We start from the raw sequence: 23,926 nt of genomic DNA on the forward strand, positions 1-23,926 counted from the left end.
TCATGTGACTCACTCCAGCCGCAGCCCCCTCGGAAGCCGCCAGGCGGAAGTAGACGTTCAGATCTGGACTCGGCGGCGCCGACTCCACATCCGGGAGAGGAGAGGAGAGCGGAAGTGGCGTTGGTCTGGCCGGAGCCCTTGGGTGGATTTGTTAGGCGTGGAGAGGGAGTGATGTCTTCCAGGCTCGGTGCAGTACCCGCCGTGAGTTTCTCGGTTTGACCGTTATGTTTTAGGGGTAGCGCTGTCGAGCCCGCAACACGCGGTCCCTCGCTTTTGTGCCATGCTCAGAGTTGGTTTTATCAGAGCCCATCGTAGGCCCCACCCTTCTAGGTCAGATCTACCTGTCTCCCTTTCCCACCCCCCCCCCAGTTACCGCTGACTGTTCCCACCTCCTTGGACTCAGTTCTTCGCTAGATTGCCATTAGTTTCTATTTCTTTTATATCCCCAGTACCTCCCATATCCGTTGTCCTCTCTTTTCGCCCCCCTTTTAGAGCCTCTATCTGGGACGGGGCTTTGAGAATGGGGGAGATGAAGGCTATGGTGTTGTCACCTGCCTTGGCTGGGTAGGAAGACAGGACGACACGCTTTTCCAAAAAAGTCTTGCTTTCTTCCGTTGGAGGTAGTTGCCCCGGGAGAGCTTCATTTCTTCTGGGCACAGGGGGATTCGTCTTTTTGTGGTCAAGGTTCAGCGGTCCCTAGCATTCACTCATGTGCTTGCGATTTGCTAGACTCCGGAACCCACATCCTTTAAGCACCAGAGGAGCACGAAGATCGTGGGAGCTAAGAAGTAAGTGAGATTATCTGGGGTCCATTTATAATTGTGTCGCCAGCGCTGTCCAATGGAACTTTTGTGATGATGAAAATGTTCTGTATTCCCGCTGTAAAGGACCGTAGCCACGTATGGCTTTTGAGCACTTGAAATGTGGCCAGTGTGATTGAGGAACTGAATTTTAAATTGTATTTGATCTTAACTTAAATTTAAATAGCCACCTATAGTTAGTGCCTACCTTGATTGGACAGTGCGGGTCTAAACCTAATGTAGGGGAGAAGAACCTAGCTTGCAAAGAAAAGCACGAATTATATTAAAAATGGAAGGTATGACCTAGTGTAGCCTCGCATATCCTCAGACATCAAGTATGTACTCATGAATACATTGATGACCATGGGAAGGATTGATAAAAATGCCTGTAAGAAATCCTTTTCTTTTCAGACTGCTTGGCTTTAAGACTGGTTTATTACTTTGTAGACCGAATGTGCTAACCTTTTTCATATTTGTTACTACAAAATAGATTCTTATTAACTAGATATTCACTGAAGGGGTTAATTCATTCAGATAACATTTACTAAATATCTGGTATGTGCCAGCTCTGTAGTAGGTTAGATATACAGGCAAGAAAAACACAGAACTAATAATCTAAAAGGGAAGATAGGCAAGTACACCAACATGATACAGTGTAATTAAATATTTTTAAACAGGAATTTAATATAGCATTTAGGGAGGGGGAGTGATAGTTCAGAAGGGAAGAGTTGCCAGAGCAAATCACTTGTAAACAGACTTGAAAGTCAAGAAATAATGCAGTTAGCCATAAGGAAAAGGTATTTTTCATAGAGAACAGAATGTGAACAGGTGAAAGCATTTAATGGAATAACAAGTGGGTAATTGCTAAGAGATATAAAGAATAATAGGCCCTCATCTATTAATCTGAATCAGAATCATTGGAGTTAGAGTATAGGAATCCTTATTTTTACCTGACTTTGTAGGAGAAAGTTTGAGAACCATTGGGGAGAAGTGAGACTAGAAGAGACTACAGGATGAAACCCTGGAGAATGTCAGCATTTAAGGATTGGGTAGAATGAAGGGAGGCTGCAAAAGAAACTGAGATGAACCAAAATAATTTTCTAATGAAATCTAAGTAGTTGCACCTAGAGAATGAACTACAGTCTTGTAAAAATTTTTGGTAGATCAGAGAGGAGTCAAAAATAAGTTAAACTTTTCTTCCTTGTGATTAGAAGCTGAGACTGAAAAGTAATGCCACAGACAACAAATTATAAAGTCACTACAATTATGATCATACTGTTTGAACTTTTTCTTGCCATAGTTATGGTAAGGGAAGTTTGAGATTAATTGGAGTTTTTGCAAGTAACCAAATACCCTCATTGGACAAGTATTGTAAAATACTTGATAATTGGTTTTGGTGAGTCCTCTAAAAATAAAAGAGGCCTAGAGGGAGGGGTTCTCTAACCACATTGACTTAATTCCCAAGATGCTAATCATGCTGATCATGTGCTTGTACTTATTCGTGAGACGGGATATGTGTCTATCTGAGTCCTACACTGACCATAAAGAAATTCCTATGAGGACGGTTTACTAAGAAGAGTCACATGGGACTTGACTCTTAATGGTTTGTTGATACTTTCAAGTCTTCCTGGTAGAGATTGGTCCCATTGTTTTGGAGGGTGGGTTTTGGAGCAGAGGACTGCCAATTCTTATTAAAAAAAATTTTTTTTAATACTTTTATTGAGGTATCATTGAAGTACAAGATACCATACATTTATATATTACATACCCACAGTTTACGTATTTAAAGTAGACAGTATGATCAACGTTGACATTTGTAAATAACCATAACACTGTCAGCACAATCAAGATAACATTTCCATTTCTCCCAGAAGTTTTTGTGTAATCCGTTCCTTCCTCTGCTCCTGTTCCGGACACCACCGACCTTTTTCTGTCACCGTACAGTGGTTTGCATGTATAAATGCAAAGCATATAGTATATTTTTTATATAAATGAAATTTTATATAAGGTATTTTGTATAAATGAAATCATATAGTATGTTTTCTTTTTGCATGATTTCTTTCACTCAATATAATAATTTTTGACTGAAAATTAGTTTTTATTGCTGAATAGAATTCCATTGTGGATATACCATGATTTGTTTAGCTATCTACCTTGATGGACATTTGGCTAATTTTATTTTGGGGGTATTAAAGCTGCTGTGAACATCCACATACAAGTCTCTGTGTGGAAAAATGTTTTTTCTCTCTTGATCAATGCCTACGATGGTATTTATTTACTAAGATATACCATTTTAGATTGGTTGGGCTATATGTCAGGATTATGTTTACCTTTTTAAGAAATTACCTGTTTTCCAAATTGGTGGTATTATTTTATATACCAGCAGTATATGGGAATAAGCCTTAAATTTTGGCCAATTTTATGGGTGTAGAGTGGTGTTTCATTGTGATTTTGATTTGCATTTTCCTGATGAATAATGATGTAGAACATCTGTTCATGTGCTTATTAGCCATTCATGTATCTTCTGCAAAGTGCCTGTTCGTATCTTTTGCCCATTTAAAAAGTTGAGTTGTTTGTCTTACTATGGAATTGTAGTATTTTTTAAAATTCTGTTCCGAGTACAGTTCCTTTATCTGATAGATGTATCTTGAATATTTCCTTCCAGTCTCTGGTTTGCATTTCATTTTTTAATTGTGTCTTTTGAAGACCAAAAATTATAAATTTATCATTAAAAATGATTAAAATGTTATTATTTTTTCCCTTATCCTTCCTGCCTTTTGTATTCTATTGAGGAAACTTTGCCATCCCTAATTGCAAAGATTTTCTCCTTTGTTTTTTCTAGAAGTTTTCTAGGTTTTACATTTAGGTCTGTGATACATTTAGAGTTAATTTTTTGTGCATGGTGTGTCATAAAAATCAATGTTAATTTCTTTTTATTATTTATCCTGTTGTCAAGACTTCCCTTTCCCTATTCAATTACATTGGCACCTTTGTCAGAAATTATTTGAATATATATATGTGTGGGTCTGTTTCTGGACTCCTTATTCTGTTCCACTGATGTATGTATCTATCTTTTTGCCAATACTAAACTGTCTTGTAGGATTAGAGTAAATCTTGAAATCAGATAGGATAAGTCATCTAACTTTATTGTCCTTTTTAAAAATTTTTTTTAGCTATTCTAGGTTCTTTGTCTTTTTATATAAATTCTAGAGTCAGTTTCTCAATTTCTATAAAAAGAAGCATGCTAAAGTATTGATTGGTATTATATGGAATCAGTAGACCAATTGGGGAGAATTGCCATTTTAACAATACTGAGATTTCTGATTTATGAACATGGTATATTTTTCCGTTTATTTAGATCTTTAACTTCTCTCACCAACATGATGTAGTTTTCATTATAAAATCTTGGTTATCTTTTGTTAGATTTGTTCTTAGGTATTTTATGTGTTTTTCATGTTATTATAAATGATACTATTTTTATAAGTTCATTTCTAGTTTGTTGTTGCTGGTATCTAAGAATACGATTGATTTTATGTGTTAACCTTGTGTCCTGCCACTTGCTTAATTCATTTTTAGTTCTAATAGTTTTTCTATTTTTTGAGATTTTCTTTGTAAACAAACATATAATCTGCAAAAAGGGGCAGTTTTCTTTTCTCCTTTTTTGATCTTTATGCCTCCTCCTCCCCTTTAAAAAGGTTAAAAGGGTGCCTAGGTGTCTCAGTCGATTAAGTGTCCAGCTGGTGATTTCTGCTCACATCATGATCTCAGAGGTTCCAGATATTGAGCCCTGAGTTGGGCTCTGTGCTGATAGCAAGGAGCCTGCCTGGGATCCTCTCTCCCTCTCTCTCACTCTCTCTCTGCTCCCCCCCCCCCCCCCCCAATAAACAAATAAACTTAAAAAAAATATATATATATAAAAGAAAAAACCTTATTGCAGTGGTATTCAACAGTGGAATCAACCATTCTGGGTCTAGGGGTTTCTTTTTGGGAAATTCTAATGATAAATTAAATTTCTTTAATAGATCTAGAGCTTTTTAGAGTTCCAGTTTCATGTTATGTCAGGCTCGATGCAGGGCTCAACCTCACAAACCAAGATCATGACCTGAGCCAAAATCAAGAGTTGGGTGCTTAACTGACTGAGCGACCCAGGTGCCCCAACAATCTGACTTTAATTGGAGTGTTGAGACCATAAAAATTTATTTATTTATTTATCCATCTATTTACTTATTTTTAAAGTTTATTTATTTATTTATTTGAGCAATCCCTACACCCAATGGTTAGAACTCATGACCCGAAAATCAAGAGTTGTATGCTCTTCTGACTGAGCCAGCCAGGTGTCCTGACCATAAACATTTAAATTAATTATTGATATGGTTAGATTTAGGTTTGTTATTTTATTATTTGTTCTCTGTATTTTATTTTTTTGTTCCTTTATACGTTATTTTGTTTTTAATTTTTTTTTTTTTTTTTTTTAGTCTTTATTTATTTTTGAGAGAGAGAGAGAGAGAGAGAGAGAGAGAGACAGAGGGCAAGCAGGAGAGGAACAGAGAGAGAAGGAGACACAGAATCTGAAGCAGGCTCCAGGCTCTGAGCTGTCAGCACAGAGCCCGATGCGGGGCTTGAACTCACAAACTGTGAGATCATGACCTGAACCGAAGTCAGACGCTTAACCGACTGAGCCACCCAGGCACCCCTGTATCTTATTTTGGATTATTTAAATATTTCCTGTCTGATTTTAGTTTATATATTTAATTTTTGCTGTTTTCTTTCTTTTTTCTCTTTCTTTCTCTTGTGTGTAGTACTTGCTTTAGGATTTACAGTATACATACCTATCGTTTCATAGGCTACTTAGAGTTTGTGTACTACCATCTTGCTTAAATGTAAAGGCCTTACAACCATGTAGATTTCTTAACCCGGTCTGCTGACCATTAAGTTATAGCTGTCATATGTATTACATCTACCTATGTTGAAAACCTTGCCAGATAATGTTAAAGTTTTGTTTTAAAGAGGGTTTTGGGGTTTGTTTGTTTTTTTTTTTTTTTTAAATATGTTTACCCATTTCTTTTGTTCTTTCTTCATTCTTAAAAACCTAGATTTCTGGTATCATTTTCCTTCAGCTAGAATAATCTCCTTTAGCATTTCTCATAGAGCAGGTCTGCTGACAACAAATTTTCTTTTCTTTTTTTTTTCATCTGAAGAAGTATGCCTAAAGGATATTTACATGGAATATAGAATTTCAGATTGAGAAATTTTTTTCTCTCAAGATTTTGTTTTTTTTATTTTTTATTTTATTTTTTAAAGATTTTTTTTTTTAATGTTTATTTATTTTTGAGACAGAGAGAGACAGAGCATGAATGGGGGAGGGTCAGAGAGAGGGAGACACAGAATCTGAAACAGGCTCCAGGCTCTGAGCTGTCAGCACAGAGCCCGATGCGGGGCTCGAACTCACGGACCGCGAGATCATGACCTGAGCCGAAGTCAGACACTTAACCGACTGAGCCACCCAGGGGCCCCAAGATTTTAAAGATGTTACACTGTTTTCTGTTCTCTTTGGTTTCTTTTTTTTTTTTTTAGTTTTAAAAAAAATTTCTTTAATGCTTATTTATTTTTGGGAGAGAGAGAGAGCGCACTAGCAGGGGAGAGGCAGAGGGAGTGGGGGGACAGAGTATCAGAAGCAGGCTTTGTGCTGACAAGCAGAGAGCCTGATGCAGGGCTTGAACTCACAAACCATGAGATCATGACCTGAGCTGAAGTTGGACACTTAACCAACTGAGCCACTCAGGCGTGCCTGTTCTCTTTGGTTTCTATTCAAAGTTTTGTGGTCATTCAAATCATTGATGTATATATATACACACACATACATATGTATACATATGTACATATGCATATACAGAAATATAATGTTATTTTTTTTAACTGCTTTCTAGATTTTTTTTAACATTTGGTTTTGAAATTTTTCATTAAGATGTATCTGGGTGTATTTTTCTTTGAGTTTATTTTTTTTGAGTGTTTGTTGAGCTCCTTGGATCTGTAAATTAATGTCTCATTAATTTTGGGTGATTTTCCACCATTATTTTTTTCAAATGTATTTTCATGCCACAGACTTTTTTCCTTTTCTTTTGGGATTATGGCTACACTTAAGTTAGACATTTTGATGTTGACCCACAGGTTGTTGGGGCTCTGCTGAGTGTTTTTCAGTCTTTTTTCTCTTTGTTCTTCAGATCGGTTAATTTCTATTGATCTGTCTTCAAGTTCACAGGCTCTTTCCTTTTTCATCTCCATTCTGTTATTGAGCCCATTCTGTTTTTATTTCAAATATTGTATTTTTAGTTCTAAAATTTCAGTTTTTTTTTTTTTTTTTTTTTTTTTGGTTTCTGTTTTCTGCTGATAATTCCTATCTTTTCCTTCACTTCAAGTGTGTTTTCCTTTATTTCATGAAACATAGTTATAATAGCATCTTTAAATCTTTGGTAGTTCTAACTTCTGGATCATCTTGGGGTGACATTTGTTCATTATCTGTTCCTTTCAGAATTATTCACATTTTACTGGTTCTTTGTGTATTGCATAATTTTGGAATTTATTCCTAATATTGTGAATGTTATTTGGATAGACTTTGGGTGCTTTTAGAATCTTCTGGGAGATCATTGCTGTTTTGTTTTATTTAAAAAAAATTTTTTAATGTTTATTTTTGAGAGAGAGAATACTAGCAGGGGAGGGGCAAAGAGAAAAGGAGACAGAATCCAAAGCAGGCTCCAGGCTCTGAGCTATCAGCACAGAACCCGATGCAGGGCTCGAACTTATGAACTGTGAGATCATGACCTGAGCTGAAGTCGGACACCTGACTAACTGAGTCACCCAGGTGCCCCATCATTGCTGTTTTTATTTTAGCAAGTAACCTATTTACTGTTCAGACTATAAATTCTGTCTTGTCTTCTGAGGGTATTGGTTCAATCTTAGTTCCATTATTAAAAAAAATTTTTTTTTTAATGTTTAATTTTGAGGGAGGGGAGGGGCAGAGAGAGGGAGACACAAGAATCTGAAGCAGGCTTCAGGCTCTGAGCTGTCGGCACAGAGCCTGATGCAGGGCTCAAACTTAAGAACCGTGAAATCATGACCTAAGCTGAAGTTGGACGCTCAACCGAGCCCCCCAGATGCCCCTTAGTTCCACTCTTCTAAGTCTTTGCTATGATAGTTGAAGTCTGTTTTGAATAGTTTAGTGGTTTGTTGGAGACTTTTTCAGGTGTTTCAAGTCTTGTTTCATTTCTCCAAGCTTTTGCTACATTGGATTGGGTCTGTCTCTCACTAGTAGCTCAGGGGTTAGTCTGAGGCTTGTGCAATTTGTTAAAATCTTATTTCACCTTTTGAAGCTTTTGCTAAACTGGCTTGGGTATGCTCCACACATACATGGCTCAGATTAAGCTGTGATTTGTATGAATTCAGACAGGATTATGCGATTACCTTCTTTGCATGTCTCTTCTTCACAGCTCTCTCACACCTTCTGGTCTATAGAGACCCCTTTTCCTGGTTTCTCTGGTCAGAAAGATAGAGTTTTTGTTGGAATGTAGGCTGCCCATGCTACTCTACAAATGGGCCCACCCTTATTGCAGAGCCACATGTGAGGGAAAACAAAAAAAAAGAGCGGGGGGGGGGGAACACATCCCATGGGAGTCACTTCTCCCAGTTTTGACTTCTCTCCACAATCCACCTGCTTTGTTTTCTTTTCAGAATCTAGGAGTTTTAGTTGTAATAAGCAGGAGGGATGGGCTGTAGAGGGCTTATGCACCATGGCTGAATCAAGACTTCGCTGTATTAAATTTGTAATTTTGGATCTCATGTGCAGAGAAGTGAAAATCATTCTTCCCTGCTCAGAGTATACTGACATCATCAGTCCCTATTATTTTTTGTTTTACCTGTTTCCATTTCCATCTCCTTCCAGAGACAACCATGTTAGCAAGTGTGACATTTGTCCTTAAATATTTATGAATCTTTGTAAAATAGCTAGTGCTGTTTACACGTTTATTTGTTTTTAATTTACCAAATTGACATTAGTCTTGTTCTGTTTCTTCTGTCATTCAACAGTATGCTTCTTCTGTCATTCAACAGTATGCTTTTTGGTTATGTTCATGTCTCTATGTGTAGAAATGGTTTATTGCTTCTAACAACTACATAGTATTCCATAGTAGACATGTATCACATTTTACTTACATATTTCTTAAGAATGGTCACCTAGGGGCACCTGGGTGGTTTAGTAGGTTAAGCGGCCAACTCTTGATTTCGGCTGAGGTCATGATCTCACAGTTCACGAGATTGAGCCCCACATCGGTCTCTGTGCTGACGGCGCGCCTGCTTGGGATTCTTTCTCTCCCCCTCTCTCTCAGGACCGCTTTTGTGCCTATGTGCACACTCTCTCTTTCAAAATAAATAAGTAAACATTTAAAGTATTATATTGAATCTGCCAATTTACGTCTATTACAAAACCTTAGTTCAAGTCCTTATCATCTCTTATCTATTCTATTACAATAAACTGCTACCTCTTCTCCCTTTATTCACTTTTCCTCCATGGGTCATCTAATGTATAGCATCCAGAGTGATCTTTCTGAACCATAAACCTAACACATGCCTCACACAGATCTTTAGCTGGAGAAGGATGTCTCAGAGGTTCTTGGGCCACACTTTTGAGAACTGCTGCTCCTCTGTGCATTCTGAGCCTCCTAGAAGATAACTTTGTAATTACTCAGTCATGTTTGTTAACTACATAGTGACTGGTCTTAAATTTGGGAATTTGGATCCAGCTGTGTATCAGACTTGTCTGGCCAGCTTACATCAGACAAGACAGCACCCTTCCTTTAACTGTGGGAACTAAGAATCATATTGCCTAAATAAGACAGGACAGCCCTGACACCAGGTTTAGGGAGGAGGCTAAGGGAGAGGGAAGATGGAGCAGACTAGAGCCCTACAAACTGTTTTTTTCCTTCTTTATTCTCAGGGGTACTATTTAGTTACTGTCCCTCTCTCAGAGAAATAGAGGTGCCTGGTTACAGATCCATGGGATCTTCTGAAGGGTCGTAGAACAACCTATTACTTTGACTACTTTCTTTTCTTGGATCAATCTAGGAAAGAATGCCTACTTGGACTGCAGAGTGAGCACTAATGTGTACTGCTTTCTCTTATCACAATAAAGTATAATAATAATTTTATATGTTGCCTTTGGTCAACCATTGTAATTGTTAGATTACAACCTAATCCTGTTCTTATTATCAGGCTTCTTAGGTTTTGCATCGGTTACCAACTTCTTATGATATAAAATGATTAATAGGAACTTTACTCTTGTGGTATATATATTTGTGTCATATTAATAGCAGGACCCAGTGCTCCATAAAGGATAATAGTTTCCAGTACACTATTCCTCACGATGACTCCTTAAGCGGCTCGTCGTCTGCTTCTTCATGTGAGCCAGTGAGTGATTTTCCAGCATCCTTCCGAAAGTCTACCTACTGGATGAAGATGAGAAGGGTCAAGGCAGCTGCTGCTTCGCGTGTTGAAGGTACCAGTATCTCTGCTTTATTTCAAAGACAGAGCATTCTCTAGGTAGCTGTTGTAAATGGTTCTTAAAGTATTAAGCATCACATATGTTTCTCACATCTGTGTTAGGCTGTCACACACTGTTAAGCTTTGTGAACTGTCCTTTTATTTTATTTTTTTAGTTATTTATTTTCTTTTTTAATTTACATCCAAATTAATTAGTATATAGTGCAACACTGATTTCAGGAGTAGATTCCTTACTGCCCCTTATCCATTTAGCCCATCCCCCCTCCCACCACCCCTCCAGTAACCCTCAGTTTGTTCTCCATATTTATGAGTCTCTTCTGTTTTGTCCCCCTCCCTGTTTTTATATTATTTTTGTTTCCCTTCCCTTATGTCCATCTGTTTTGTCTCTTAAAGTCCTCATATGAGTGAAGTCATATGATTTTTGTCTTTCTTTGACTAATTTCACTTAGCATAACACCCTCCAGTTCCATCCACGTAGTTGCAAATGGCAAGATTTCATTCTTTTTGATTGCCGAGTAAAACTCCATTGTATATATATACCACATCTTCTTTATCCATTCATCCATCGATGGACATTTGGGCTCTTTCCATACTTTGGCTATTGTTGATAGTGCTGCTATAAACATGGGGGTGCATGTGTCCCTTCGAAACAGCACACCTGTATCCCGTGGATAAATGCCTAGTAGTGCAGTTGCTGGGTTGTAGGGTAGTTCTATTTTTAGTTTTTTGAGGAACCTCCATACTGTTTTCCAGAGTGGCTGCACCAGCTTGCATTCCCAACTGTCCTTTTATTTTAGAGTGAAATTCTTACTCCTCTAGGTTATATGGGTATCAGCCTTTCCTCTTCAAATGATTTGAACTTCTTTCCCATTATACCAGTTTCATCCTCTGTTGACATTTAGAGGCCTTTATTATTCATGGGGAACAATTGATCAGTTGGGATGGAGAACAGTAAAAGAATGAAATGGAGAGGTCGAATGAGTTAGTGAAGTTTTACCAACTTCCCTAAAACTGTCAGACACTTCTGTGGGGCTTGTGTTTGCTGATGATCTCTCCTGTGATGACCTTGTGAGTGGTTTTTTTTTTTTTTTTTTTTTTGGTGAGTGATGTTTTGAAGGCTGGCCAGTATGTTCACTTGTAAGCCATACTGAGGGTTTTGTTTGTTTGTTTTTGTGTGGTATTTCAGGGTCAGGTGGAGTATCAACCAAAGGAAAAAGGAAACCCAGGCAGGAAGAAGATGAAGACTATCGAGAATTTCCTCAGAAGAAGCATAAGCTTTATGGTGAGGGAGTAACTTTGCTAATTCTTTTCCCTTGGGTATCTTGGCTTTATTCTTCAGGGGTAAAAGGGAGAGAGACCTGAGGTTTTGGCCCTTGGAGCACTGCTGAACCCTTTGATTTTTTGGCGAGGAATGGCTTTCATCCTACCTGACTTTTTTGATTTTTTTCCTGTCATAACTTTTTTTTTTTTTCACATTTACTCATTTTTGAGAGACAGAGAGAGACAGAACACAAATGGGGGAGGGGCAGAGAGAGAAGGAGACACAGAATCCGAAGCAGGCTCCAGGCTCCGAGCTATCAGCACAGAGCCCAATGTGGGGCTCGAACCCACGAACTGCGAGATCATGACCTGAGCCGAAGTCGGACGCTTAACTGACTGAGCCACCCAGGCGCCTCTATTATTTTTATTTTATTTTTTTTTAATATGGAATGCTTATATGTGCTGCCGAAGCGAGCACTTTTAAAAAAAAATTTTTTTTTTACATTTATTCATTTTTGAGAGACAGAGAGAGACAGAGCACAAATGGGGGAGGGGCAGAGAGAGAGGGACCCTGTCATAACTTAAGGGAGACGGTTGGTTGAGGGAGTGGGACATAGGGTGTTGAGAAGAGATGGGAGGAAATTTTGATAGTAACAGATTGGATAGCAAAGGTGATACGTTGGGCTTCAAGTTTCTGTCTTGTGTCAGGGAGGAAGCAACGGCCTAAAACTCAACCTAATCCTAAATCCCAGGCTCGTCGTATTCGGAAGGAACCACCAGCTTACGCAGCAGGTATGTTTTCTGTTGGAAGCTTTGGGGTATCAAGGTCTCGCACTCTGTTTTTTGTTGTTGTTGTTGGTCAAGGAGTGATGTTACAAAGAGTTTCTTTAAGGAGGCAGTTATTAAGGGTATGGGTTTGGAGGCCAGTCAGACCCTCCTTTAAGTTTTGGCTTTTAACTCATTTTCTGGTCTGCCTTCATCTAGTTAACTTCTGCAGGCTTTAGTTACCTTGTTTCTAAATAGGGATAATGAAGGTAGTCAGAATTTTCATGGAGACTAAATGGGGATAAAAACATTTAAGAACATCTTCAGACACACAGGAAACAGGAAATTGGCTGTTATATATCTAAGTATCCCATTATTATATGCTGCTGTGAAAATGTTGCCCATTGTTGGTTATACCTCAGTAAAGCTAGAAAAAAAAATGTTGCCCAGTTCTTTAAGCTGCTGGGCTTTTGAATGGTTCTCAGATGGTTTTCGTCGTGGAGGACTGAGTAGGAGTATCAGAAACTCCTCATTGTCTGAAAAAAAATTACTTCTAGAAAGAGTCTTTTCCCCAGGAAGGAAAAAAAATGATACTTTTACTAAATTCCAGGAATACGTTTTCTGTTTCTAGAGAATTCTGCAAATTATGAAGTGTTTCTTTCTCTGCTTTGTAGGCAGTTTGGAGGAACAATGGTACCTAGAAATCGTGGATAAAGGCAGTGTCTCCTGTCCTACCTGCCAGGCGGTGGGGAGGAAGACCATAGAGGGCTTAAAGAAACACATGGAGACCTGCAAACAGGTTAGAGATTTTGTGGCGTTTCATAAGGGTTATGACCTTTTCCCATACCTCAGACAACTATCGCTGTGTCAGTGTGCTGATTACTGTGGAGAAGCAGCAGCATTGTGTTACAAGGAAAACAGAGGCTTTAGAGTCTGACAGACTTGGGTTTGAATCTTCATTTAGCCACTTACTGGTTGTGTCATTTAGCTTTTTATGTGTGGACCTTGTTTTTCTCATTTATCTTACAAATTATACAAATAATTTTATGTAGTCCCTGAGGGGATAAGAAAGAAATAATACATGCTGAGTGCCCACCCCGTTACTCGGCAAATGTTGGCGCTCAGTAAATGGTAATTCTTACTCCTTTAAAAATGAGTTACTTTTACTTCTTTACCCTTGAGGATGTGACACTGAGGTTGTGGGGTTTTGAGATTCTTTGGGTTTTGGAAATAAAGGAGACACAGACGAGAGCATCCGGGTAGGACTTTGTTACATTCTGTTTCTCTGTTGAACAACCTGACACTGAGCAGTATTTCTTCCTGTAGGAAATGTTTACTTGTCATCATTGTGGGAAACAACTTCGTTCACTGGCAGGGATGAAGTATCACGTGATGGCAAATCATAATAGCTTGGTAAGAGTATCTTCTGTCCTGTATGAGCCTGTGTGTGTTTGGATGTCTTTACTTAGATGAGTGCGGATAACCCAGTGGAGGTGTCTAAGGCTCTGGGGCTTTATAGGGGTGTGAGTAAGAATACCTTTTTGATAGAAGAGTCATGCACATGAAACCTTTGCGGTGGGTATTTGTGTGTTTAGGTTAGCCCCAGAGGTTCGTCTCCTGGAAGATAGAGGCTCTGAGCTCTTATTTGCATTACATTTGCTTCCTTGTCTGTCTAGGAGAAGATGGAGAAAGCCAGGAGTCAGATAACTAAGCTTCATGGGCATCGGCTTAGGTGCTAGTCCAGTCCTTGATTCTCCTATGATACAATTTTTTTCTGTATCTGTCTTTTCCATGAATCATCTGCTTGTTTGCTTGTCTTGCTTACTAGCCCATTTTGAAGGCTGGAGATGAAATAGACGAACCAAGTGAGAGAGAGCGGCTCCGAACAGTTTTAAAGAGACTGGGAAAGCTCAGGTGCATGCGCGAGGTAAGAGCCCAGGGACAGTGTCTCCTTCTGCCTGGAGTCTTGAATCAATGTCTTTCTGTTATTTTGTTCCATTTCTTCTCTCTTGTAGACCTGGTTCTGTGTCATCTTACAGGGTAAGAGTGGCTCCTGCTTTTCCAGCTGTTTTGAATTCATTAGTAGCTCTTTATTTTTTTTCTCATCTCCACAAACTTATTTCCCCCCTCTTTCCCTTTGTTCAAAGGAGTTTCTTTACCATCCTTTTTTAGTGTGATGAAAAGGATCTTAGTATTCTCACTGTGAGGAGCTTTGCCATTGCTGGGTGTATGATACTGGGGTGGAGTCGAGTCACAGACCAGAGAGGAAGCTCTGCCACAGGGGAGACACACAGATCCAGTTTACTGAATGCCAACTAAACTGATTGACTGTCACGGTTGGTGGTGGACAGGACAGGCGTTCGGCCAGGCACAAGGGCCAAGGAAAGGTTGTGCCAATGGGAAGTGTTGGAGAGGGTCTAGTGATACCAGAGGATCTATTTACGTGAGGTGGTGGTTGAATGCTTTGTGGCTGTTGAGAAATTGAGAAATCATGTCAAAAGATGTAAGATTATAGTTCAGGCCTTTCTCCTGTGTTCAGAGTTGCTCTAGTAGCTTCACCAGCATCATGGGATATCTGTACCATGTCAGAAAATGTGGCAAAGGGGCTGCAGAGCTGGAGGAGATGACCCTGAAATGTCACCACTGTGGAAAGCCATATAAATCGAAGGCTGGACTTGCGTATCACCTGAGGTCAGAGCATGGGCCTGTGAGTACTGATTACTTTCCAGACCCTGTTTGGGGATCTGTTTTTTGGGGACTCCTTACTCCGACATCTTCCCATACATCCGCTGTTCCTTATTTGTATCCCCTTTTAATCTTTGAATGCTTTTGTTTTCCTTTCCTTATTTTTCCTTGGTTCTCTTATTTCTTCCTTTTGAACATAATTAGGTTAGAGAAATCAAAGTTCAGCGTGTAATCTGTGCAGAAGTAAACTCATTATTATACTTTTAAAGCTTAAGGCATTCCGATTTAGCTAGAAATTTTGTGGAAATTTCTGTCCGGCTGGTTCTTCCATTCCAATTTTTTTGGCTTGATTTTTTCCCCCTTGATTATATTTCTAGGCTTCCCCCACCTCATGTTTCTTTTTAGAATTCAGTTTCAAGGTATAATTTACATATGATAATTAATATTCACCCTTTTAATTTTTTAATTTTTTATTTTTTTTAATGTTTATTTTTTGAGAGCGAAGACAGTATGGGGGGGTGGGTGGAGAGAGAGAGGGAGGCACAGAATCCGAAGCAGGCTCCAGGCTCTGAGCTGTCAGCACAGAGCCTGATGCGGGGCTCAAACCGATGAACTGTGAGATCATGACTTGAGCCGAGGTTGGACGCTTAACCGCCTGAGCCACCTAGGCGCCCCAATATATTCACCCTTTTTAGTGTGCAGTTACGAGTTTTGACAAATACATAGTCATGTAGTCACCAGCACAATCAAGATATAGAACGATTTGACCACTGATTTATTTTCTGTCCCTATAGTTTTGCTTTTTTCACAATGTCCTATAAATGGAGTCATACCATATGTAGCCTTCCTTTTGAGTCTGGCTTCTTTCACTTAGCATAATACATTTGAGACTCATCCATGTGTTGCATGTATCATTAATTTATTTCTTTTTATTTCTGTCTAGGATTCCATTGTATGGATGTTTCACAGTTTCTTTATCCATTCATCAGTTGAAGAACATTTGGGTTGTTCCCATATTTTGGCAATTATGAATAAAGTTACTATAAACATTCACATAAAAGGCTTTTGTGTGAAAATAAATTTTAATTTCTCTTGGGTAAATACTTAGGAATGGGATAGCTAGGTCATATGATAAATGTATGTTTAACTTTATGAGAAACTGCCAAACTCTTTTTCAGAGTGGCTGTACCATTTTGCATTCTCACTAGTAAAATATGAGAATTCCAGTTGCTTTGTATCCTTGTTAGGATTTGCTGTTGTTAATTTCATTTTTTTCTTAGTCCATTCTATTAGGTATGCAGTGGTATTTCACTGAAGTTTAAATTTGCATCTCCCTAGTGACTAATGACATTGACCATCTTTTCATTTGTTTATTGGCAATGTCAGTTGTTAGTGAAGTGTCTTCTTTTTTGAAGTGGCCATTGAAATCCTTTATTATTGGAGTTTTGTTGTCTTACTAGGAAGTTTTGAGGATATTCTGAGTTTTTTATATATTTTGGACAGAAGCCCTTCATCAGATACATGTTTTGCAAATATTTTCTCCTAGTCTATAGTTTGTCTTTTCATTTATTTACAGTGTTCTAAATTTTTTTATAAGTTTATTTATCTTGAGAGGGAGAGAGAGCACCCAAGCAAGGGAGGGGGAGAGGGAGAGAGAGAAGCCCAAGCAGGCTCTGCTTAGTGTGGAGCTTGATGTGGGGCTTGATCTCACAGCTGTGAGATCATGACCTGAGCTGATATCAAGAGTCAGATAGATGCCCAACCGACTGAGACGCCCAGGAACCCCTATAGTGTTTTTCAAAGAGCATAGTTCTTAAGTTCGATTTATCATTTTTTCCTTTTATGGGTAATGCTTTTTTTGTTTTTGTTTCTAATATCTCTTTGCCCAACCCAGTTTTCTTTTCGTTTCTTTTTTTTTTTTTAATGTTTTTATTTATTTTTGAGAGAGACAGAGTGTGAGTGGCGGAGGGGCAGAGAGAGCGAGAGAGGGAGACACAGAATCTGAAACAAGCTCCAGGCTCTGAGCTGTCAGCACAGGGCCAGATACGGGGCTTGAACTCATGAACTGTGAGATCATGAACTGAGCCACCCAGGCACCCCCCAACCCAATTTTCTATTGCTGCTATAAAAAATCACAAGGGGGCCTGGGTGGCTCAGTCGGTTGAGTGTCTGACTTTGGCTCAGGTCATGATCTCACAGTTCTTGGGTTCCAGCGCTGCATCTGAGCTGTCAGCACAGAGCCTGGAGCCTGCTTCTGATTCTGTGTCTTCCTCTCTCTCTGCCCCTTCCCCACTCACACTCTTGTCTCTCTCTCAGAAAATAAGACATTTTAAAAAAATCACCATAGAATTAATGGCCTAAATAACACAACTGTATTGTTTCAGTGTATTAGGCCCGAAGTCCAGGGATAGCACAGCTCAGCTGGCTCCCCTGTGTAGGACCTCACCAGGCTGGCATCAAAGTGTCAGTAGGACTGTTCCTTTTTGGAGGCTCAAGGGGAGAATCTGTTTTGAGGCTCGTTAAAATTAAGACTTGAGTTCCATGCAGTTAGTTGTAGGACCTCATTTCCTTGGTTGCTGTAGGCCGAGAGTTGTTCTCGGGTTCTGAAGGCCATCTATGTTCCCTGGCTTGTGGTCCCTTCCTCTTCAAGTCAGCAGCAGTATCGAGTCTCTCTCACACTCTGAATCTCTCCTGCCTTTTCTTCTGTCACACCTCTCTTACTTAAAGTCAACTGATTCTGGACTTTAATTAGATCTACAAAGTACCTTCACAGCAGCACATAGATTAGTGTTTAATTGAATAACTGATGACTGTAGCCTAGCCAGGGTGACACATCAAAAAACCATTACACCCAGGATTACAAAAATGTCCTCCCTTTGTTTCTTCTAGAAGTTTTATAGTTACATGGTTTACATTTCATTTTGAGTTAATTTTTATAGGTAGTATGAGGTAGGAATGGGTTGAGGTTCATGTCTTTGCACATGGCTATGTCTTGACCTTTACTTATTAAAATAGAACAGACTTTACCCTAAGAAATTTTTTATATCCGCAAAATACTCATGAAGGTGGTAGAGCTTTATGCTAGTGGTTAGCAAGCCAGTGAAGAGCTTTTGATACTTAGAGCAGGAAGGATAGCCCTTAATCATTGGCTTTGATGGAAGCCACTTCTCAGGCCTGTGTTTTGCTATGTCTCATTCTTGCAGATCTCATTCTTTCCAGAGTCAGGACAGCCAGAGTGCTTAAAGGAGATGAGCCTGGAGCCAAAGAGTGGGGGTCGAGTTCAGAGGCGTTCTGCCAAGATAGCTGTGTACCACCTGCAGGAGCTGGCTTCTGCTGAACTGGCCAAGGAATGGCCTAAGAGGAAGGTGCTTCAGGATTTGGTGCCTGATGATCGGAAGGTAAAGTAGAAACTTGCATTAATTTTGAACCATGTCTGATGTTGTGCTTAGTACATACGGAAAAGCAAATGCACTTGAGTACATGATAAACAGTATGTTGCTTCTTTTTTTTTAAATTAATTAATTAATTTATTTTATTTTTTTAAAAATATATGAAATTTATTGTCAGATTGGTTTCCATACAACACCCAGTGCATCCCAAAAGATGCCCTCTTCAATACCCATCACCCACCCTCCCCTCCCTCCCACCCCCCTTTAGCCCTCAGTTTGTTCTCATTTTTTAAGAGTCTCTTATGCTTTGGCTCTCTCCCACTCTAACCTCTCTCTTTTTTTTTTTTCCTTCCCCTCCCCATGGGTTCCTGTTAAGTTTCTCAGGATCCACATAAGAGTGAAAACATGGTATCTGTCTTTCTCTGTACGGCTTATTTCACTTAGCATAACACTTTCCAGTTCCGTCCACCTTGTTACAAAGGGCCATATTTCATTCTTCCTCATTGCCACATAGTACTCCATTGTGTATATAAACTACAATTTCTTTATCAGTATGTTGCTTCTTAATTCTTAGAGATGGAGTATGTCTGATCCAGCTTCAGTGTTTGGATTCATATGGGTCCTAGAGAGACCGTCTGTTTCAGAAGTTCCTTAAGGAACCCTCTTAATTTTGAACTGCTTCTGGAGGGAATCCGAATTCCAGATTAGTCTTTTTTGTTAGTCTTTGTTTCCACTTTGTTAGTTTTTTGTTAGTCTTTTGTTAGTCTCTGTTTCCACTTTGTTAATTTGTATGTAGTAGTTTATATTTAGTTTAGATAAAGGATTTCAGTTTATTTTTCTAGCAACAGAACTCCTCTCCCCACCCACTTTTTTTTCCCAAATGAAAATTATATAAAACACCAATATGTAGAATAACTTAAAATAGAGTCGCTGGGGTGCCTAGGTGGTTCAGCTGGGTAAGTGTCCAACTTCAGCCAAGGTCATGATCTTGTAGTTTGTGAGCTTGAGTCCCATGTTGGGCTATCTGCTGATAGCTCAGAGCTTGGAGCTGCTTCGGATTCTGTGTCTCATTCTCTCTCTGCCCCTCCCCTGCTCATGCTCTGTCTGTCTCTCTCTCTCTCAAAAATAAATATTAAAAAAAAAATTAAAAATGGAGTTTCTGTATGTAACTAGGGGTAGTGAGCCCAAAACTTTGCCTACTTGGCCTTCTCCTTGATACTTTTATCATTCCTTCCATGGCCCCAAGTGTACTTCTCAGGGTTATAGAATGTAGCTTAGAAGCCTTTGGTTTAAAATAGATCATAGACCAAAGGAACATATTTGGCCAAGAGGAGATAAGGAGTATATGACTATGGGGTAGTCATGGGAAGGGCTTGGGAGGATATACGAGTAAAGATTAAGGTTAGAGCTAAAGACCTATTACTCTCCATGGCATCAAGAAAGATAGTTTAGATTTGGCCTAGGGCTTTGACTCATGAGGGGAATGTCGTATATTATAAGAAAATGTCAATTCGTGGAAGTGGATACCTTTTATTTGGTCTAAAAACCAGTCCTACTGGTGTCTAAGGAGTTGGATCCTGTTCTTGAGTATCAGAGCATCCTTTTTTGTTTCAGACTCATTGCTACTTTTTTACTGCCACAGGCTAAAGTATGTGGTTATCTAAATTTCAGTTTAAATGTGAATTTTGTACAGTGGTATGTATCTTATGATATTGTAGTCCGTTTGCTTTCACTGTGTTGATCGGTGTAGGGAATTAGACATAAATATTTGTTAACTGATTGATAAGGTTTGCTAGTCTTATCTAGCAGATACTCTCCTAAAATCATCAGTTTTATAGTTTGACATTGTGTAGGTTAAAGGCATTATTATTTTGTTTTGTTTTAAACTAAAAATTTAATTGGAATTGATAATATATTCTTGTTCAGAAGTCAAAATGATAATAAACATTGAGATATCTCACTCTCACCCCATCCTTGTTCTAGCCTGTATCCATGGTAGCCATTCTTACCGGTTTCTTGTGTGTCCTTCCAGTGTTTTTTAATGCAAATACAAGCAATATGGTCTAGGAAAAACTCTTGTGTTTTCTTTTACTCACATACTACTACACACTTAACACTTCTGACACCAGATGTGTGGGTTTTTCCCACACAGACTAATTTTCTAACACCATCTGCGTGTCCTACAATTTAATTCAGTCCTGACACTATCTACCTGGAGTTAGTGTCAGGTCCACAAGTTAAGGGCTCAGTCTCACAGGACTGTTCCAATTTCAGGTGCCAGTCACAAGTCCCAGGTTGTCATCTGTACTTCTGACTGACTGGGCTAAAAATTGGAGTTCCCATGCTCCCCTCCCTGGTTTAGGTAATTTGCTAGCATGGCTCACAGAACTCAGGGCAACGTGTTTACTGGTTTGTTATAAAGGATATAATAAAATCTGCAGATGAACAACCAGATGAAGAAATACAGAGTGAGGTCTAGAAGAGTCCCCAGCATAGGAGCTCCTATCCCTGTGGAGTTGGAGGTGTATCACCCTCTTGGCACATATATATACTCTCTGAACCCCATAATTTTGGGACTTTTATAGAGGCTTCATCACATAGGCATGATTGATTAACTATCCCTAGCCCCTTTCCCTCTCTAGAGAATGGGGAATGTGTCTGAAAGTTCAAAGCTTCTAATCAAGGCTTGGTTTTGCCAGTGGCTAGCCCACCGAGGAGCCCACAGAGTATTACCTCATCAAAACAAAAGATACTCCTATCACCCAGGAAATTCCAAGGGATTTATGAACTCTGTCCAAATACTGGTATTACTCAGAAAATTATAGGTGTTTTAGGAACTCTCTATCAGGAACCAGGTTCAGAGACTGAGTATTAGCAGGAACTGAGGGCAGAGACCAATAAATATTTTTTCTTGTTTCACAAATATATATTTCTTTCTTTTAAGTGTTTCCATTTATTTTGAGAGAGAGAGCACATAAGCAGGGCAAGGGCAGAGAGAGGGAGAGACAGAATCCAACACAGGACTCGAACTCACAAACCGTGAGACCATGACCTGAGCTGAAATCAAGAGTCAGAAGCTTAACTGACTGAGCCACCAAGACACCCCTATATTCCTTTTTCAAAAATCTTTTTATTTGGAAATAATTTTAGACTTACCGAGTCATTGCAAAATTAGTACAGAGTTCCCATATGCTCTTTACCTGGCTTCCCCTAATGCCAACATCTTACATAACCAATAACATAGGATCCCATCAAGATCTCACATTTAATTCTCTTTACTGAGTCTCCTTGGTCTCCTCCCATCTGTTATCATCCTTCTGGCTTTATTGATCTTTTGTGCTCTTGACACTTTTGAAGAGAACAGGCTCGTTGTTTTGTGGAATATCCCTAATATGGATTTGTCTAGTGTTTGCTCAAGATTAGATTGAAAGTTATATGTTTTTGTCAAGATTACCACTGAAGCAGTGTTTGCCTTTCTCAATGTACCATATTAGGAGGTATATGATGTTGATGTGTCTTTTTTACCAGTGATAACTTTGATCACTTGATTAAGGTGTATTGTCCAGTTTTCTCCAAGGCAAAATTACAGTTTTCCTCTTTGTAATTAGTGAACATTTTGTTGGGATAGTGACACTGTGCAACTACCCTGTGTCTTATCATACCTCTGCCCACTTGCTGTAGCATCCGTCAGTGACTCTTGCCTGCAACAGTTATTATTATAGTTGTTTGCCTAATGATGGTTTGTGTTTCCATTACTTCTTCCATAAATTATTAATTGAAATTCTGTGAGAAAATACGTCCTTTTTTTCTCTTAATCTATTTATATCAGTATGGACTCATGGATATTTTATTGTAGGTGTATAATCCAGTGCTATTATTATTCATTTTTTGGCTCAAATTGTTCCCGATTTGGCCATCAAGAGCTCTTTGCAGTGGGCCCCTGTGCCTTTTTGACATGCTTCTATCATTTTTTTGAGTACTCTTTGACAACATAAGGTGCTGTAGAGTCATCTTGTGCATTCCCTTCCCCTGCCCTGGAATCAACCATTTCTCTAAAGAATGCTGGTTTCATTTATTGGAGAATATACTTAAAAAACAAGATTTGAATGCTGGGTGTACTCATTCCTGCTGGGGTGTCATTGCTTCTGGGCCCTCTTGGTGGCTAGAACTAGGATATATATGTATGTCTACTCGTAGATGAAAACACACACTCTGTGTTCATTTTTATGTCTGTCTGTATACATGTTTAAAGCCATGATACCTTCACTTCCAGTCCAACACCACAAGTTTCATTCTTGCCTTCCTTTGTGCTTATTTGTAACTCCTTTCTCTAACAGTAAGAAAACCTAGCTCTTACTGTTTGTAATATATTTACTTATTTGCTTAGTCCTAGTATAACATAAAGTGGTTTTACAATTATTAAGCCATACCCCTGTAAAAACAGGTTTATTAGCTATAGAAGAATATTTGTATATCGTTCTTTTCATCTTCAGCCTTACAGTATATAGTCAAAGTACTGTTTTATTTTTTTTTTTAACTTACCTATTTATTTTGAGAGAGGGAGAGAGAGAGAGAGAAAGAGAATTCTAAGCAGGCTCCACACTAACATGAACTGTGAGATCATGACCTGAGCCAAAGTCAGATACGCCACTGACTGAGCCACCCAGGTGTCCCTCAAAGTATTATTTTACGGTTATTTAGATTGGCTTTCTCCCTCGCTCCCTTCATTATGCTTCTCATTTGTAATCCTTAGGTTCATGTGTTACTTTTCTTTACATTTTGAGTTCCCCCTACATCCTGTTTAATTGAAACTAGTCATTTCTCTTGGGGGGTATGTGAAACATTATCATAGTTCTAAAAGTCAGACCCTATACAAAAGGTCATCTTATAGAAGGGGCACTGCCCTCTTCCCAGCTTTCCCATTCTGAATACCCTTTTGTTTCCATCCTGTGCCCACCTTGCTCCCTGCAGAGACCACCACACTCAGTTTCTGCTTTATCCTTCCTGTATTTTTATGGGCTAGATGACCAGATACATGCATATTTTCTTACATCTTTTTCTTTCTCACATAGATACTCTTTTGTAATTTGCTTTACTTCACTTAAAAGTGTATCCTGGAAATCACTCCATATGTGTTCTTAGAGATTATCCTCGTTTCTTTTTTTTATAGCTGCGTAAACATGATAGTTTATTATATGAATATAATAGTTTATGCAAATATTCTCTTATCACTATAAAAGGATTTTAGATGGACCTGTGTACCCTAGCTGCAGAAGAGAGGAGGTGCTTATAAATAAAGCCAGCTCTGTGCTCTGATTCCTCTTATAGATTTGGCAGAGTTCCTTTAGGCTGCCTTCCTTATTTCCTCTTACCTCTGGGTTTTGGTTCTATTTTTCTGTCTCAGAAAGAGCATCAGCTTCTTTTCAGATACTTCCATTTTCCAAGCAGGAGGATTGTTTACTCACTGGAAATACAGCT

At 38.9% G+C, this 23,926-nt stretch overlaps 1 protein-coding gene across 3 annotated transcripts in view; it reads left to right on the forward strand.

Annotated features, from left to right (window-relative positions):
- The first annotated feature begins 53 nt into the window (after window positions 1-53).
- The window catches only part of ZNF512 (zinc finger protein 512), a 33,805-nt gene continuing 9,932 nt past the window's right edge, over window positions 54-23,926 (forward strand). Inside the window, exons 1-10 of one of the 3 annotated variants that reach the window (XM_060651344.3) lie at window positions 54-201; window positions 730-788; window positions 10,163-10,344; window positions 11,536-11,631; window positions 12,318-12,401; window positions 13,049-13,173; window positions 13,701-13,787; window positions 14,203-14,301; window positions 14,914-15,081; window positions 18,263-18,457. In XM_060651344.3, the coding sequence (XP_060507327.1) occupies window positions 172-201; window positions 730-788; window positions 10,163-10,344; window positions 11,536-11,631; window positions 12,318-12,401; window positions 13,049-13,173; window positions 13,701-13,787; window positions 14,203-14,301; window positions 14,914-15,081; window positions 18,263-18,457 (1,125 nt within the window). In that variant the 5' untranslated portion in view covers window positions 54-171. Of the gene's footprint in view, window positions 202-729; window positions 789-10,159; window positions 10,345-11,535; window positions 11,632-12,317; window positions 12,402-13,048; window positions 13,174-13,700; window positions 13,788-14,202; window positions 14,302-14,913; window positions 15,082-18,262; window positions 18,458-23,926 lie in introns of all 3 variants that reach the window. The other 2 variants (XM_081795194.1, XM_060651336.3) reach the window with 2 other exon arrangements.

This window comes from Panthera onca, chromosome A3 (assembly GCF_046562875.1).
Source record: "Panthera onca isolate mPanOnc1 chromosome A3, mPanOnc1 haplotype 2, whole genome shotgun sequence".
Lineage (NCBI taxonomy): Eukaryota > Metazoa > Chordata > Mammalia > Carnivora > Felidae > Panthera > Panthera onca.